General features: G+C 45.3%; 1 protein-coding gene across 6 annotated transcripts in view; it reads left to right on the plus strand.

Annotated features, from left to right (window-relative positions):
• The first annotated feature begins 884 nt into the window (after positions 1-884).
• Positions 885-15,503, plus strand: part of LOC132463243 (PEX5-related protein-like) — a 28,111-nt gene continuing 13,492 nt past the window's right edge. The window contains exons 1-6 of one of the 6 annotated variants that reach the window (XM_060059266.1): positions 885-1,329; positions 10,316-10,458; positions 12,126-12,240; positions 13,424-13,693; positions 14,665-14,788; positions 15,001-15,091. In XM_060059266.1, the coding sequence (XP_059915249.1) occupies positions 10,432-10,458; positions 12,126-12,240; positions 13,424-13,693; positions 14,665-14,788; positions 15,001-15,091 (627 nt within the window). In that variant the 5' untranslated portion in view covers positions 885-1,329; positions 10,316-10,431. The remainder of the gene's footprint in view (positions 1,330-10,315; positions 10,459-12,125; positions 12,241-13,423; positions 13,694-14,664; positions 14,789-15,000; positions 15,092-15,503) is intronic. The other 5 variants (XM_060059264.1, XM_060059267.1, XM_060059265.1 and 2 more) reach the window with 5 other exon arrangements.

The following is a 15,503-nucleotide window of genomic DNA, read 5'->3' on the forward strand; positions in this document are numbered from 1 at the left end:
CAATCGAATTTAGTCTCTTACATAATCCACTGGTTTGCTCTAATCCTGTATCCCAACCATACCTCATTTCCTTATCCGATTGGCTCTTATCTCCCGGTCAATTTCTAATCAATAAATTGAATCAAAGAACTGAGGTGGGGGTTAGATGACGACATGGGAGACTGTGATTGTAAACCGAACCTAGAGCGAAGGGAGCCTCCTGGCGGGTGTAGCTTCAGTCAAAGAAGCAGCCCAAACGCCAGACTGCACAGTGCGTTGGAAAGTCTGTCGACCGGTTGACAAACAAAGCTATTTTCATTATGTGATAATGTCGTTCAATTAAAACGGACCACATCGCTCCCCCGTCGAGTGAACGAGAGATAAGTCTGCTCCACCCGAGCGGCGAGGAGATGTTGTAAATCACGGCGGTCAGAACGCCTCCTGACATGTCAGAGGAGGGGAAGTTAATTTCCCAGTTCATTGGTCTTTATCAAAGTGGTTCCTGTTTCAGCAAATTGGAAACACAATGGTTTCAGCATTGAGGCCTAAGGGGATGAACAGTTGTGTCACACTGACTGTTCATCCCGCAACCAATCAACACATCCTTTAATTTCCTACTACAGTACAGTACCAGTAAGATAGGAGAATTTAACACAGCAATATACTGTTTTGCATTGTTCAACACTTATCTACATGCTAGTCAATGGTACTGGGATCATTAGCGTACTGATGACGCTAATGATTGAGACTTTTTCTGATTTTTGGAACAACCTTTTAAATGTACAAATGTTTGGGATCTGTCTACATTAATATTTCTCTATTTAATAACAGTGTATGTTATAATATGGTAAAGTGGAGCCTTCATCCTCCTATGCATCGTGGGAGTAACATCTCACGTTGCTTTGGTTCACCCTCTCGCGCCCAGTACAGGAAGGGGCACGTGAGCTGCAGTTGAGGAAACTGCTCTGCTCGAGCTTTCTTACTTGAACGGATGCACGGGACAGCCTCCGAAGCCTACTCTCTATCCCGGGCGTGCAGAGAGAGAGAGAGAGAGAGAGATGAACTCTGTTCGGGACATGACACGATGAACGCCCACACCGCTTATAAACGTTGGCGGTTTAGTGTCGGATAAAGAACACATTAGAGATGAGTGAAAGCGTCGAGAAGGCAACGAGCGCTTGAACGCGGGACTCAATATCAGTTACAAAGGGGAGCAGCGCGCGGGCTCTCTCATCCCCAGCACTCGCTTCGAGGGACAGCTCCTCGAGACTTCTCCCGTGAACTGAACACCAGGAGGTTCGCTTTCCGCCTCTGGTCTGGCCGTTTGACGGAGTTATGTACCAGGTACAGGTAAGCTATTGAACTAGAACCACATCAAGCCCATATTATATCGTATTGGTCTATGGCACGAGCGATTCCGGTCATACAGAGAACAATGTAGTCCCAAAACGACGGATTAGCCGTTTAAAATTTGCAGCGGGGAATGAGCAGTAGGCAAAACGTCGTCCCTCGTTACTCATGCGGGTGTTGTGGGAGAATTTCATAGAATGGATAATAATAATCCACCAAAGAGAGCGGATGTTATGGTTTATTTAAAGCTTCAGTCACTTCGACCCTATGCGCTGTCGTGTGTAAAACGGTTGGAAACGAAGTGTGTGAATGAAGTCCCATGGAGTCCAACCAACTACTGGGTGAATCCTTCACACATTTTACATTCAAATCAATTATATAGTCGTGTATTTTTAGTGGGGCCAGGTTTGCAGAGTCACTTTCAAGTACATACGGGTAACAGAAAAACACTGGGTACAAGTCTGATCTATGCAATACCCTGATATCGTTTCAGTATCACCTGCCCAGGTGAGGTTTTATGACATCGACAGCCTACAACAATCAATGTTGGGAAATACAGCTTGTGTTCTTAAAATACGTAACAGTTGGTAACAATTCCACAGAATAATTTCTCTGTTTAGCCAAATAAAATGAAAAGTATTGTTACAAGAACCTTAACCTTAGCCTATATAGTCCATAGTAGATATTAATAGTTGCACAAATAAATAACTTTTATTTGTACAACTTTTTTTTTGCTCTCAGCAAAAACTTTTGCACAAAAAAGCTATGAAATCCTTCAACCTCTGATGGATGATAAAGGCTCAAGAAAAGTCCATTCTTAACCGAAGCAGCACACAGATTCTGTTTTTAAACGGAAACTAAAAACAGAATCTTCTTTCCTAAAGTAAAATATCCTGTTGATCAATACAGCTTAGTGCATGAATTGCAGTTCGTGTGACAGTTTCTATGGCTTTCTATGGCTGTTTGCTAAATATTTCTGTAGTGTATTCAATCGTATCGGGACACAAATCCTCAACACGGAGTTCTTTGCCAATACACAGCCCTCGCCAGAACCAATGCCAATCGAACAACAGCAAGGCGTATTTCAATGGGTTTTAGGTGTGAATGGTTATTCTGTAAACATTTCTGTTTGGCCATGGGATGATGAGATCAGAGATGAAAGAGGAAGCGATAGAGATAGATGGAGCAAGAGAGAGAGATAGAGATGGAGTGAGAGAGAGGGAGAGGGAGCGAGTGAGAGACAAACGAGAGAGAGAGATGGCGATTGCGAGAGAGAGGAACGATAGTGAGAGAGATAAAGAGAGAGAACTTTAGTGGAAGACATAGAGACCAGCAAGGTGTGAGAGAGAGAGAGAGAAAGAGCTAAGTGTTTGTTTTCCTCTGGGAGAACACATTGTACGGACAGGGCTTTAGGCGCGAGTCGCCTCTCCGCTGACAGAACTGTTGTAGCTGCTCCTGTTTTATAGACTTCTAGTTTGGCTGCTCTCCTTGTCCTGTGTTTCATAGAGCAAGTGTGTTTTGTGTCTGACATGTGTTTTCCGGATTCTGGAAGACCTGCTCCACGTTTACGTTTCTTCATTTATTGAACATAGTTTGTGCTTTGATTAGTTTATGAGGTGAGCATGTTTGCTCACACATTTTGTAGACTGAGTGGCCCGACCGGGAATTCAACCCCTAATTCTGGAAGAGTTAATGCCTTGCTCTACCAGTTGAGCAAGATAGGGAAACAAACCGCTTAACCTTAAATTGTTAATACCTTGCTCTACCAGGTAGAACAAGGCAGGGAATCGAACTTGACCCTGGTAATGTTAATGCCCTGCTCTACCACCTCAGCTAGACTGGGCCGTGATTTGCTGATGTTATGGTCAGATATAAGACACATATCTTTCCACATATCGTTCGTATCGTATAACATATTTAACATGGCTGGCAGTATCAGAATGTAACACATGACGCACATGGCATTAGGAGACAGCCTGGGATGGACTACCTACCCCGCTGAGTCAAGGTCTGTTTTCAGAGCGAGCCCTCGCTGTTTGGTCTGGGATGCTAAGTGCACTTTAGCACATGGAGTGCAGCCGCCCCCCAGGGAGCCAATGGAGCGAGACCCCGTAGGAGAGCCAGGCAGTAGGAGGACTCCTCGGGCGATGGTGGTACCGCATACATTATGGAGCATCCTCCATCATCAGGACAAACAACAACATCTCCCTAACGAGTTGAAGGTGTTGGGTCATGAGGAGCTAAACTAGATCCAGACTCCAGTCCCTGTACCACCAGAAACAGCCATAGAAACAGCAGCATCCTTCGAAACAGCAGCCTTACTAAACACAGCCCTAGAAACTGTCACACAAACAGCATCCTTAGAAACAGCAGTCTTACTAAACAACAGCCCTAGAAACTGTCACACAAACAGCATCCTTAGAGACAGCAGCCTAACTAAACAACAGGCCAAGAAACAGTCACAAAAACAGAATCATTACAAAATGCAACCTCATTAAACAACAGCACACAAACCAGCATTATAAATAGTCTGAGCGTTGAAACAGTCACACAAACTAGCATTAGAAATAGTCTGACCATTTAAACAGTCACCATACAGCACATAAGAAATAGTCACAAGCAACAGCATTGGAAACAGAAGTCCTAGAAACAGTCACACAAGCAACAGCATTTGGATCAGCAGTAGCAGAAACAGCCACACAAACAGCCACATAAGAAACAGTCTGACTCTAGAAACAATCAGACAAGCGACAGCATACCAAACAGCAGTCGTAGAAACAGCCACACAAACAGCCGCAATAGAAATAGTCTGAACTTAGAAACAATCAACAGGAGCACTGGAAACACTATCCGTAGAAAAGTAGCATCAGGGGACTCACTGCCCTTCCCACAATTGCAACGTTTGCAAAGATATTTTGTGTCGAGGTAAGTAATACCTGCTATTATTTTAACCTCAAGTTTAAAGGCAGGCAGCAGGTAAAGAAGGACGCACACCTGTTGGGAAGAGCCATGTGGCGTTGCAGAACAGCTAGCACATAGGCCATAGGCAGCCCCAGTTTAGCACCGCTAGGAGTTGTCGTACTGATACTGGGTCTGGACTGGTGTTGGAAGTATTAGCCGACGTGAGCATCTTCATTGAGCAAAGAAATACCCCGCTCTATTATACTTGTGACATAAGCTGAGGTGGTTAGCTGTCATGCACAAGTTAAAACCTGATAAGTGTTAGGTTTACCTCAGAGAACAGAATATGAATACTGCTGTAGTAATACCACACACTCAATCTAGACACTAAATCTATTCATGACTGCAGACAGGTTGTACTCTATCTACCTGGGACCCATGAGCAAGTCCTTGTGATTCACTCACAGTCTCCCGCTGTGAGTGACCAGAGCATCTGGGCTCTGGTCACTCACAGCGGGAGGCAGAGCTTCCTCAAGTTACCGCCCCACTGGTTTGTGGGCACATCAAGACGGGCCGAGGGAGCCCGGTAACTATGGTTACGGCCGCCCAGTCAGCAGGGAAATAGCGCGAGGGGCCAGACAGCGATGACATCATTCATGTTGAAGCTGGGTCACACACCTGGTAGTCAGAAGTTTCTGCTGAGCTGCTGAAAGTGGGATTATATGGGGCTTGGTCAGGCCAAATAAAAAACACACCCTGCACACTTTTCCATCTTCTCTGCACCGGAGACCCAGATGTTCTGGTTCACCTTTTGGTTTGCATGACCAACTGAGAATTCACAGAATTAGATTTTTTTAATTAACTTTTGCTTGTTGTCAGAAGCAACGCCAGAACCCTAGTCGTTGTCATAGTAACCCCAGGATGACTCTGGTTGTCATAGTAATCCTCAAAAATGTGCGGATTAAAATCTATTCTGGAGGAAATTAAGGCGTAATCACTGTGTGTTCACTTACTCCGGAAAGGAAAGCGATAGAATCTAATCTAAATTTAAATAAGAAGCGGCCCGGACGTCACGATATCACCATGGCACTCAGCCATCTCCAGCTAACCCCCCCCCCCCCCCCCCCCCCGCTTGACCCAGCAAGAAGCTCATACAGTCTGAAGGAGCAGGGATCGTAGCTGAAGGAGCAGGGATCGTCCCTCGTCCCTCGTCGATCAGACCCACATCCCACCGGGGGAGGAGGCTGAAGAGTCTCTCAGCAGCCAGGGGTCGTTACGAAGCACAAGGAGGCAGTCCATCAGAGGGCCACCTGCGGAGAGAGGGGCTTAACATTGCCAAGGTGTCCGTCTGGGTTCCTGATGAGGCGCACGGCGGGCAGAAGGCCCAAACGGCTGACCTTGCAGAGGGTAGACGAGGCTGGAGACCGAGGGGAGAGGCGCGCTGGATGTGGTGCCGCGCGGGTTCTCCAGAGGCGTATTAGGGAGCGCAGGTCCCTGCCGTACCGTCTGCGGAGGAGAGATGGATTCAGCTTGCTAATTGGGCGTAATGCGGTCTTAGTGTGTTCACAGAGCTCATCGGGAACTCTGCCAACGTGGGTCAGCTTCCAGCTGTTTGCCGTGCAGGTACACGTTGGAAAACATCCTGGCAGTGCAGAGCTAGTGCTATGCCTTACCGCGGAACTGCATCTAAGATTGAGCCCTTAACCCGGTCAGGGCTAGTGCCTTGCTTTACCTTTTCATGGAGTTACACAGGGAATAGAACCACTGCTTTGTTGTTTTGTTTGTTCTTTGGTGCTTTGCTTTACCCACCAAATTAAAGATGAAACATCCTTGTCCTGAAGTTCTACCATCACCTTCCCTGATTGGTGGATGGATGCTCTTCTTCCTGTATGGTCGCAGGCTGAGCCAGCAGATTCAGCACCAGAGAGCGTGAAAAGAAAGCAGCAGATTTACTGCCAGCGAGGAAAGGTCCACCAAACTCCAAAACACCCCACGCTAATTCTATTGCTCTTTTGTTGGTACTATCTTCACTGTAAGCCCTTGGCTGGCTGTAATTCCTTATCCGTACTCAGGAGCTGTGAATTAAAAGCCATATTAAGCCTTCAAAATGAATCCCCATTCAAGGCCTTGAAGAAGAAAGGAATCAGCTCCCTGTGACTGCACCAGGGAAGAGTCGTCCATGTTGGATTATAGAAGACTGAAACATCGCATATTGAGCTTGATCAAATATTAAGATGCATTACACATTTTTATGAACTCCCAATAAGGATAGATAATATTATATAAAAAGAGACACTCAGACAATAAAACCTCTCCAGCTCCACTGATGAGAAGTAACTACGGAGAGACTTGAAACGTCTTCATCATCATGGTGTGCTCGACCTTCTCCTGCAACAGAACTGGATCAAACTGGTATCGAAGATCACGCTCGATCTGGCGGTCAGGAGCACTCCGTTATTCATAAACCAGGGGGACGTAGGCACAGATCAAAGTGTTGCATATGAAACAAGACTGAATAATAAAGTTACATTGAGGCCTGTGGTGGAAATACCTTTGGACTGCCACAGCTAGGCAGGGATTTCATAACGAGCCTGACACATTGCTGCTGCTAGTCAAACCTTAAAATAACCTGCTTGGCTTTCAGTGTTCTAGTCCACATCTTGGTACCGCGCGCAAGTATGTGCAATGACACCAGCCATCCAAATACACTGCCATAGGTCCTGTTGTCTCTTTAATTTAGTGTGTGTCGATTCACCTGGCACATGGCACGAGGACTCTTACTTTAGCGACTGACCCCGGGAGGTTACTGTACGGTAATTAAACAGGAACAGCCACGGGAGGGACTATCTCATGAAAGATTAATTAGAAACAGCACTGCTGGATATAAATATACCATCGGCCTACGCACAGAAACACACACACACACACACACACACACGCACACACACACACACACACACACACACACACACACACACACACACACACACACACACACACACACACACACACACACACACGCACACACACAATGTCCACCAGTAGTACTCAGTAAACATACCTTTTCACACTAGCCTTCCCCACCTAACTCCCACCTTATTATTCATGTTTAACCTCGGTTTTTCTTTTATTCCTAGTCTGTTTTACATAGTTTTGATAGGGCAATATGTAAAGCGTCTTAGAGTACCATATTAAGCGCTATATAAATTTCATTTATTATTATTATTATTATTACTCGGCATATCCCATTGGCCCCATCAGCTCCCAGTGTCCACCATTAGAAGACTGGTTTTACTGGGCAGCTCAGATGGTCCCATAGTGGAAGCATTTGGTCGTACTGGGCAGCTCCCAGTGTCACCCAGTAGAATACTGTGGTTGTACAGGAGAGTTCCCAGTTTCCATCAGTAGAATACTGTGGTTGTACTGGGCCGTTCCCAGTGTCGACCAGTAGAATACTGTGGTTGTACAGGAGAGTTCCCAGTTTCCATCAGTAGAATACTGTGGTTGAACTGGATCTTGGACTCAGAAGATGAACAGCATCAGAGCAGCTTCCTCAGAGTTTGGGGCCAGATCAGATCAGCGCTGCATGGCTCTGGGCTCCAAGGACTCCCAGGGGCTGATGGGAAATGTTTACTCAGCACAGACAGAAGTTATTTTTAGGCGCGAGCATCTCCTCCAACAACAGAGCAAGACATCATCACCGGACGAGCGACATTACCCCAGTCAGGCAGGATTAGGAGAGAGAGAGGGAGCGAGAGCGAGAGAGAGACGAAAGATGGAGCATGTGATAGATGTTTTACACCACAGGGAGAGAAGACTAAGACATAAGACAGAGGAAGACGAAGAAAAGAGAATTCAAAACTGCTAGAACATCTCTAAATATCCCTCTGCTCATCGCTCTGTGTAAAGAAATGAAGGAGAGAAGGAGCGAATGAGGGAGAGAGAGAGAAAGAGGTGGAAAGCGAGAGCTGGAAAGGGAGAGAGGTCACGATTGAGTGCGGCTGTGAATTGTTAAAAGGTTGGAGGAAAGGGCGTTTTGAGTGTGGCAGCATATCAGCTCAGTTCAGTTTAATCTGCTCTGACAGCTAGCTGACAGCTATACCACGCAAGCATGAGCTTAGCTAACATAGCCGGAATATAACATTATGTCAGACACATGCTGATTAACAGTAATGCACAATGATGATATGTATGTTTAAGATATGATTTATTTGTTAGACCTGACCTAGCTAATTTTCCAAACAGTTTTAGTCCACAGTCAGGTGACATCATAAGTAATACTTATTTAGTACTACTAGAATAATTGGAAGAAAGTTGTGCCATTTTTATTTTGGGGACGTTGTTCAAAGTCAGAGATGAATAGCTGCATAACAGCATGGCCCCCCTTGACATTGAGCGGCAGGAACAGGGATCACGACTGGACAGCTAGGAACATAGATATGAATGCTTCCGGGAAAAATGAAGATCTGATTACCGGGATCCCAGCCGGTCAGGCAGCCATGCGCCTGCAGGTTCCATGTCCAGGGAAACTGGATCCCTATCATCACAGGATCACAGCACAGGCATCGTCTGAAGGTAGGACAGACGGAGAGACAGGCAAACTGACAGACACACTGGTGTACAGCAGAGTATATTTCTACACACATACAGCCAGACAGTTTGAAGATACACCATCAGACACAGACATATGTAAAGGTAGACGTAGAGGTAGAGGTAGGTAGATTAGTATACAGACAGATAGTCAGACAGACAGGCCGACATTAAGGTATCCAGGGAGCTAAACAACAAGATAGTTATGCAGTTACCAGTATACAGACAGACAGACAGACAGACAGGGGGCTAAACAAGCAGGCGGCTAGACAGACAGGGAGTCAGATAGAGAGGAACTCATTGGTTTCACCTCTTGCTCATCGCAACATGTCCGGTATTGATTGCGTATCTATTAATAAACCCCAGGCTGATTATCTGCTCATTGGGCTGAACTTCAAACCCCCAGCAACAGACTGAGACCCCCTGCTGAGGGCCTTCAAGTGGAATTCACTTCTTCTGATCATTCCTGCCTTGTTTCCCTCCGACGAGAGGCATCTTCAGCTCTCACTGAGTCACCTCACGGCCTCATCGTGAAGGGGAAAGAGACCTCTCTCTCTCTCCCCCCCCCCCACTCTCTCTTTGTGGTTTCAAAAAGAGTGAGAGAGTTTCTGTCCTGCAGCAGAAACTTCTCAAAGACTTCTCATTTGCCCGTTGTTGATATCCTCTGACCTGTTGACTGTTGATTGGCTGTAATTAGTGCTGTTATGTCAACATACAAACTCAATCAGACATAACCAGTGCAATACACTAGTCTCTACTTCAGTTACATTTCAATTACATCTCAGTTCCCTGAGTTTCTCTGTCGTCGCTATCGGTCTTAGTCAAACGGCATGGCCACCAATCAGCTGCTAGACTCAAGCTCTAGCCAAGCCATCATGGATGTACATGCCTGTATTTGGTATGTACGTATACATGTTGTGGGCATCTGTGTGTAACACAGTGCAGGGAATATGTGTCAAAGCAGAGCTGGAGCGATGAGAGAGTTCTGGTTCACATCAGCAGTATATAGCCACACCTCTAATCCTAATAACCCGTCTCATTGGGCAGATCTTAGTGCCTGAGATTTATTCAGTGCCTGTGTGGGGTTCCTCCATCTTTAATTTCATTATGAAAAGACTAATGATGACCCCTGGGGTTTGTTCGTTTTTTTTCTGCTTAGCGTGGCGGATAGGTGGGGCACAGGCACTCAGACCGAAATAGATGCATTCTTCAAACATGATACCGTAGTCTTTCCCCGTAATTATTGACATTTTCTGGTTCGCTGATATTTTCAAATTCCTACCTCAGGGAGAGGTAGGAATTTGTTTTTTCTACTTTTATTTTTGTCATGCTAGATCCAACATTAATTGCATCAATACATTGAGTAGGAGGTAATATATTTCAGCTAGCCAAGTCTATCCATTCACAGTGTCTTGAACCTCTCTGATGAAATTGACATGATGAACCAGTGAGTTGCTGCCACTGACTGGAATCATCTCATCTCCTACCGTTGTAGGGAACAGGGGGAAGGGTCGTTGCCATGGTGCTGAAGGAGCTTCCTGGTAAAAAGACAGCCTCAGAAGGAAACCCCCTCCTCACCGTGACAACCAAGGTTGGCATAACGACCATCTGATGGAAAAGTGGTGCAACCCCTCCCTGGTCTGTTAAACAGCAATCTATTGCATTTCCATTTACGGCAATCTATTGCATGTCAGCTCTTTCAATGGTGGTTAAGAAAAGTCATCGCTGATGCGACTCAGTCAGGCCACACCCACACAAATGTGGGTAAACCATATTTTTGTTGCAGAATTTTACTCTTCTAACAATTTACATATTAGCTTATTAGAAATTGAAAGTTATTATTATTATTATTATTAATAAATAATTTTGTTTTGATTAAAAAACGCTTGGAACAATCAGCAATGCCAAATAATACATCTGGTGTAAGGTTGTTGAATAGCTTCAGGCTGCTTTTCATTAAACTAAACTGAGCTAAAACGAATAGGAAAATAGACTTTACACAAATTCTGTAGTTCTTTACGAGAACGCACACTAGAAAATGAGGCACACTTTTGAGTTAAAGATCTCAATCTTACTCTGCTCCATCTCCTCTCCCTGTTCTCTCTTGTCTGCAACCCTGTCCGTATTTAGTTGGAAGCACTCCAGCAACAAATTGAGTTTTCCCCTTGTGTGTTGTGGCTGCAGAGACTTTAAGATCTGTCCTCTGATGTCGCAGCTTTCCTCCACTTTAAATGATCTTCTTTCTACCAAGACATCAAGACCCTGATCCACATCCCCGCAGCCCCAAACCCAAAGCTCCAACCTCAGCGAGAGGAACTGATCAAATGGATGGAGATCTCCCCATCTTGTGGCCAATTTGTATCCAAATTGCCCGTTCACGCCATTATAAATAGTCCATGAGACGAAATTTGTGAACAAGGAAAGGATGCAGTGCTAAATAGCTTGAATGACTCGTAAATCTTACAACGTTGAATCCTCTTCTGACAAAAGCTGTATCTGAATACTGTATCTGTATTCTGTATCCGAATATGGTATCAGTGTACTGTATCTGAAAACTGTATCTGTAAAGAGTATCTGTATACTGGTTATCTTTTACTGGTTTGAATGACTGTATGTGTCATTGTCTTTTATGTACTGCTTGTACAGTGCGTGTATTGCATTATTTTAACCTGTGTGGCACTGCGACAAATTCCAATCAACAGTGTTGACATGGCAATAAGTTCTCCATCTATCTATCTATCTATCTATCTATCTATCTATCTATCTATCTATCTATCTATCTATCTATCTATCTATCTATCTATCTATCTATCTATCTATCTATCTATCTATCTACCTACCTACCTACCTACCTACCTACCTATCTATCTATACTGTATCCGTTTACGGTATCTATTTACTGTATACATTTCAAGTTCAGTTCAGTTACTGTAAAAGATTAGCTGAAACTGAATATGTTCTTTGATCCTGGATTTCAAACAAAATGTAATTGGTAGCAAATTGTTTGAAACTACCAATGTTAGGGTAAGGGTTAAAAAGAATTGGTAAATCGTAGATCAAGGCACTGCCCTGTTAGGGTTACATTCAAGATTAGAATAATAGATGCAAAGGGTTATTTTCCCAGTTTATGTAAACATAGTAGAGCAATGGTTTAGTTAGAGGTAAACTCTGTGTAGAGATGAATAATAATAGAGATGAGTGGTTTAGGGGCTCTATGCTCTGTGTAGGTTAATGGCAGAGCGTGGCGGTACCAGTGGCAGCGTCATGACCTATACCTGTTCTCAATGAGTGTTTCCTCTGGCCAGCGGGTGGGCGAGCAGCAGGAGATACGCCCCCTACTCAGTCCCTCCATCGATGACTTCCTGTCAGACAGCCGCGTGGACGGCCCCACTCATCGGCCAGTCACCTCGAACACAGCAGGTACCCCCCAAACCTCATTAGCACCTCCCTCTGGAACTCCCTTCATCAACCCCCCCCACTGCTCCCTCCTCCCTCGGCTTCCCTCCCCTCCCCTCCGCTCATCTCATCCTCTCTTCCCCTCAGCTCTGCTCAGCCAACCCTTTCTCCACTTATCTCCTCCTCCTTCCACCTCCCCACCTCCCCCCCCCTTCTCCTTTCCTCTCCCATTTGCTCTCCTTTTTTACATTCGTCCTCTCCCCTACCTTCACCTCTCCTCTCTCCTCTCCTCTCCGCCTCTCCTCTCTTCTTCTCCTCCCTCTCTCGTCTCCTCTTTCATCTATTCTCCTCCTCCTACTCTCTCCTAGAATGTCTTTCACCACAAAGGTTGTTTGCCTCCGCTTCTTGTTGTCTCATTCCGTGAGGCGGTACTGTTTCCCCTTCCTACATTCTAGGTTTAAGTTTGAACTAATTCTATAAACTATCGAATCATTTATCTGTGCGGCATAGAGTGAACTTTAGATACAGGGGTTTAAGGAGCAGGTAGGGGTGAGTAGTCTCTCTGATGGATGCTAGCCCTGTCGGCGCCTGCTGTTAACGTCCCAGTTAACTGACCTTTAACACCAGTTCTCTGCTGGTTAGTAACCACAAGACTGGAGCTGTCAAATCTATTTCACCTAGATATGTGTTCAATCTAAACTCAGTAAATGATGTTCCACATGATGTTCCATATCATGCCTGTCATCGCATAGCATTGATATTTGATGCAAATACAAATTAAACTTTTTGGTATTAGAACGATAAAATCCATCGCTTTTTCAGTCCTGAGATGGTGATGATTTTTTTCTGATGAGGTCATAGGACACGATTGATGTCGGTCAACACAAAGATGGAGACACCGGAGAAGAAAATCAGAAATGTGCCGTAGGCATGTCAATGAATGGCATCACTTTGTATGGTGACCTGAGTATCGAGATAACATTGCAACGCGACTTTCCTATCATGCTAAAATCGTATTGCTGCTTACAGCAACTATCGCAATAATACTGCATTGATGCAATATCGTATGTTGACGTAAGTATCGTGATGATATCGCATTGTGACGTACTCACGGTGATAACGTCGTATTGTGTCCTACGTTTGGTGATACTATTGTACTGATGGTGACCCCGGTGATCCCCACCCTCCCTCCCCTCCCCCCCCCCAGTGCTGAACACATCTCTGGACCTGGTGGACCTGAGCGACCCGGGGGACGGGCTGGTGAGGAGGGGGTCCAGCAGCAGCAGTGGAGGAGGAGGAGGAGGAGGAGGAGGAGGAGGGGGAGGAGGGAGGAGGAAGGGCAGCAGCAGCAGGAGCAGCCCCCGCAGGAAGAGGGCGCCAGAGAGCGATCTGATCCAGGTGGAGGTGGAGCGCCTGCCGCCCAGCCCGCACACGCCCTGCACGCCCCGCACGCCCGAGAGGATCTCCCTTGACTCAGGTGAGAGAGAGAGAGAGAGAGAGAGAGAGAGAGAGAGAGAGAGAGAGAGAGAGAGAGAGACTATAATGAATAACATGTCGGCAACAATAATTTATAATATAATCATATATATATATGATTATATTATAATCATTTATTATAAGCATTTATTTAGTAAAGCATTTAAAAGTTACAATTAATAATAATTAGAAGTCCTGTTATTCTCCCTGTTTGCTGGTCGTTATTTGAATGACGCACTTCATTTAATAAAGGCCTTATCATCAGATCGGTTAATGTGGTGAATCGTAATGTTCCCTCAACGTAATGCTCTAAGCCAGACCCCGAGGACGGCCGAGGATAAGGCAACACTGTGATTATATTTACCTAAACCACCGTTCAGTTTATTTGGTCATTTGGCTGAGAGGGTTTAGAGCAGTCTTTGGAATCAGGTTGATTTAATCAGAGCTTTCAGCATAATGAAGAGGATTCTCGCTCTCTATCCTGACAAGACTCTCAAAGCTTGTTATGTTCCTCTGCTCAACCGTTATAATAACACCACCCACAGCTTCAGATAGACGCAGGACCCTCCAGTCTGACCATGTCTCCCACCTGTTTTGACGCCCTGGTCAAGAGTACTTCCAAGAGCGACCGTTCAGACTCCTGTGATTGTCCCACACTCAGCAACAGAAAATACATGCTCTGCAATGTTCCAAAAGGTCCAGAATGTTCTGAAATGTTCCGAAAATGGCCACAATGTTCTCAAATTCCACGATGTTCTAAAATGTTTCGGAATAGTATGAAATGATTGGCAACATTCTGGAATGTTCTCACCTGTACTGAAAGGTCAGATTAGAGATGTGATGGTGGAACCTCCTCATCAATGACGGTCATCCTCATCAATGACGATCTCCTGCTACTCAGTCAGTCTGTGGTCTCTGCTGGAGGGATGGGATTACAACTTCTTCCTCTTCCTGGCGTCTCTGTGTTCTCAGTCAGTCTGTCGTCCCCGCTGGAGAGATGGGAGGACCTCACGATGGACCTGGAGGCCAGTGTCAGCCGGCGGGGCCGACGCGAAAACAAGTGCTCCTCTAACCACTCGTCCAGCGAGCTCCTCTGGTACATGATCGCTGTCGACACAACCAGCAGCTGTTAAAATACCACACATCTGCATATTACAGATAAATGCGGAACAAATGTGCCCAAGCCATACCCGGTAACATGTACACTTCTCCATTTCACCTGGTACTTAAATCTAATATTTAGTACGATCATATGACACATTTGGGTGAAATTTGATCTGATCTGAGCGGTCTGTGCCGTGTTCCCAGGTCTGCAGAGTTCAAGACGGATCCTTCCACCAGGAACACCTTTGACGTGCGGAGTCTGGACGAGGGCGACCTGCTCTCCACATCCCCCCAGGTCAGTCCACAGCCCGTAGGCGCTGAAGAGTCTCAAGGCCAGGGTGTTGGAGCCTGAGCTGGGAGGAGCCCCAGGGGCTGGATCTTCACCGTCAATCCCAATGGATAAAAGCTCTTAAATGACTGGGGAACACTTTACAACAAGGGTACATTCATTTAACATTAATGAACATCAGTCAATTAAATGATATTAAATCAAGTCAATATGCATTAACTAACTGCTACAGTTTAGTCACTATAAGTAAATGCTGGTCATTTACTTGAAGTAGATGCTAATGAACGTATTCATTTATACATTATTAAACATGGTTAGGGCTAACCCCATACGTACAGTAGATCTGATCTCAGGTGGAAAGACATCCTTCATGTGTTCACGGCCCTGTAAAAAATAATTATCCCATTTTAGTCCTTTA

Source organism: Gadus macrocephalus, chromosome 8 (genome assembly GCF_031168955.1).
Source record: "Gadus macrocephalus chromosome 8, ASM3116895v1".
Lineage (NCBI taxonomy): Eukaryota > Metazoa > Chordata > Actinopteri > Gadiformes > Gadidae > Gadus > Gadus macrocephalus.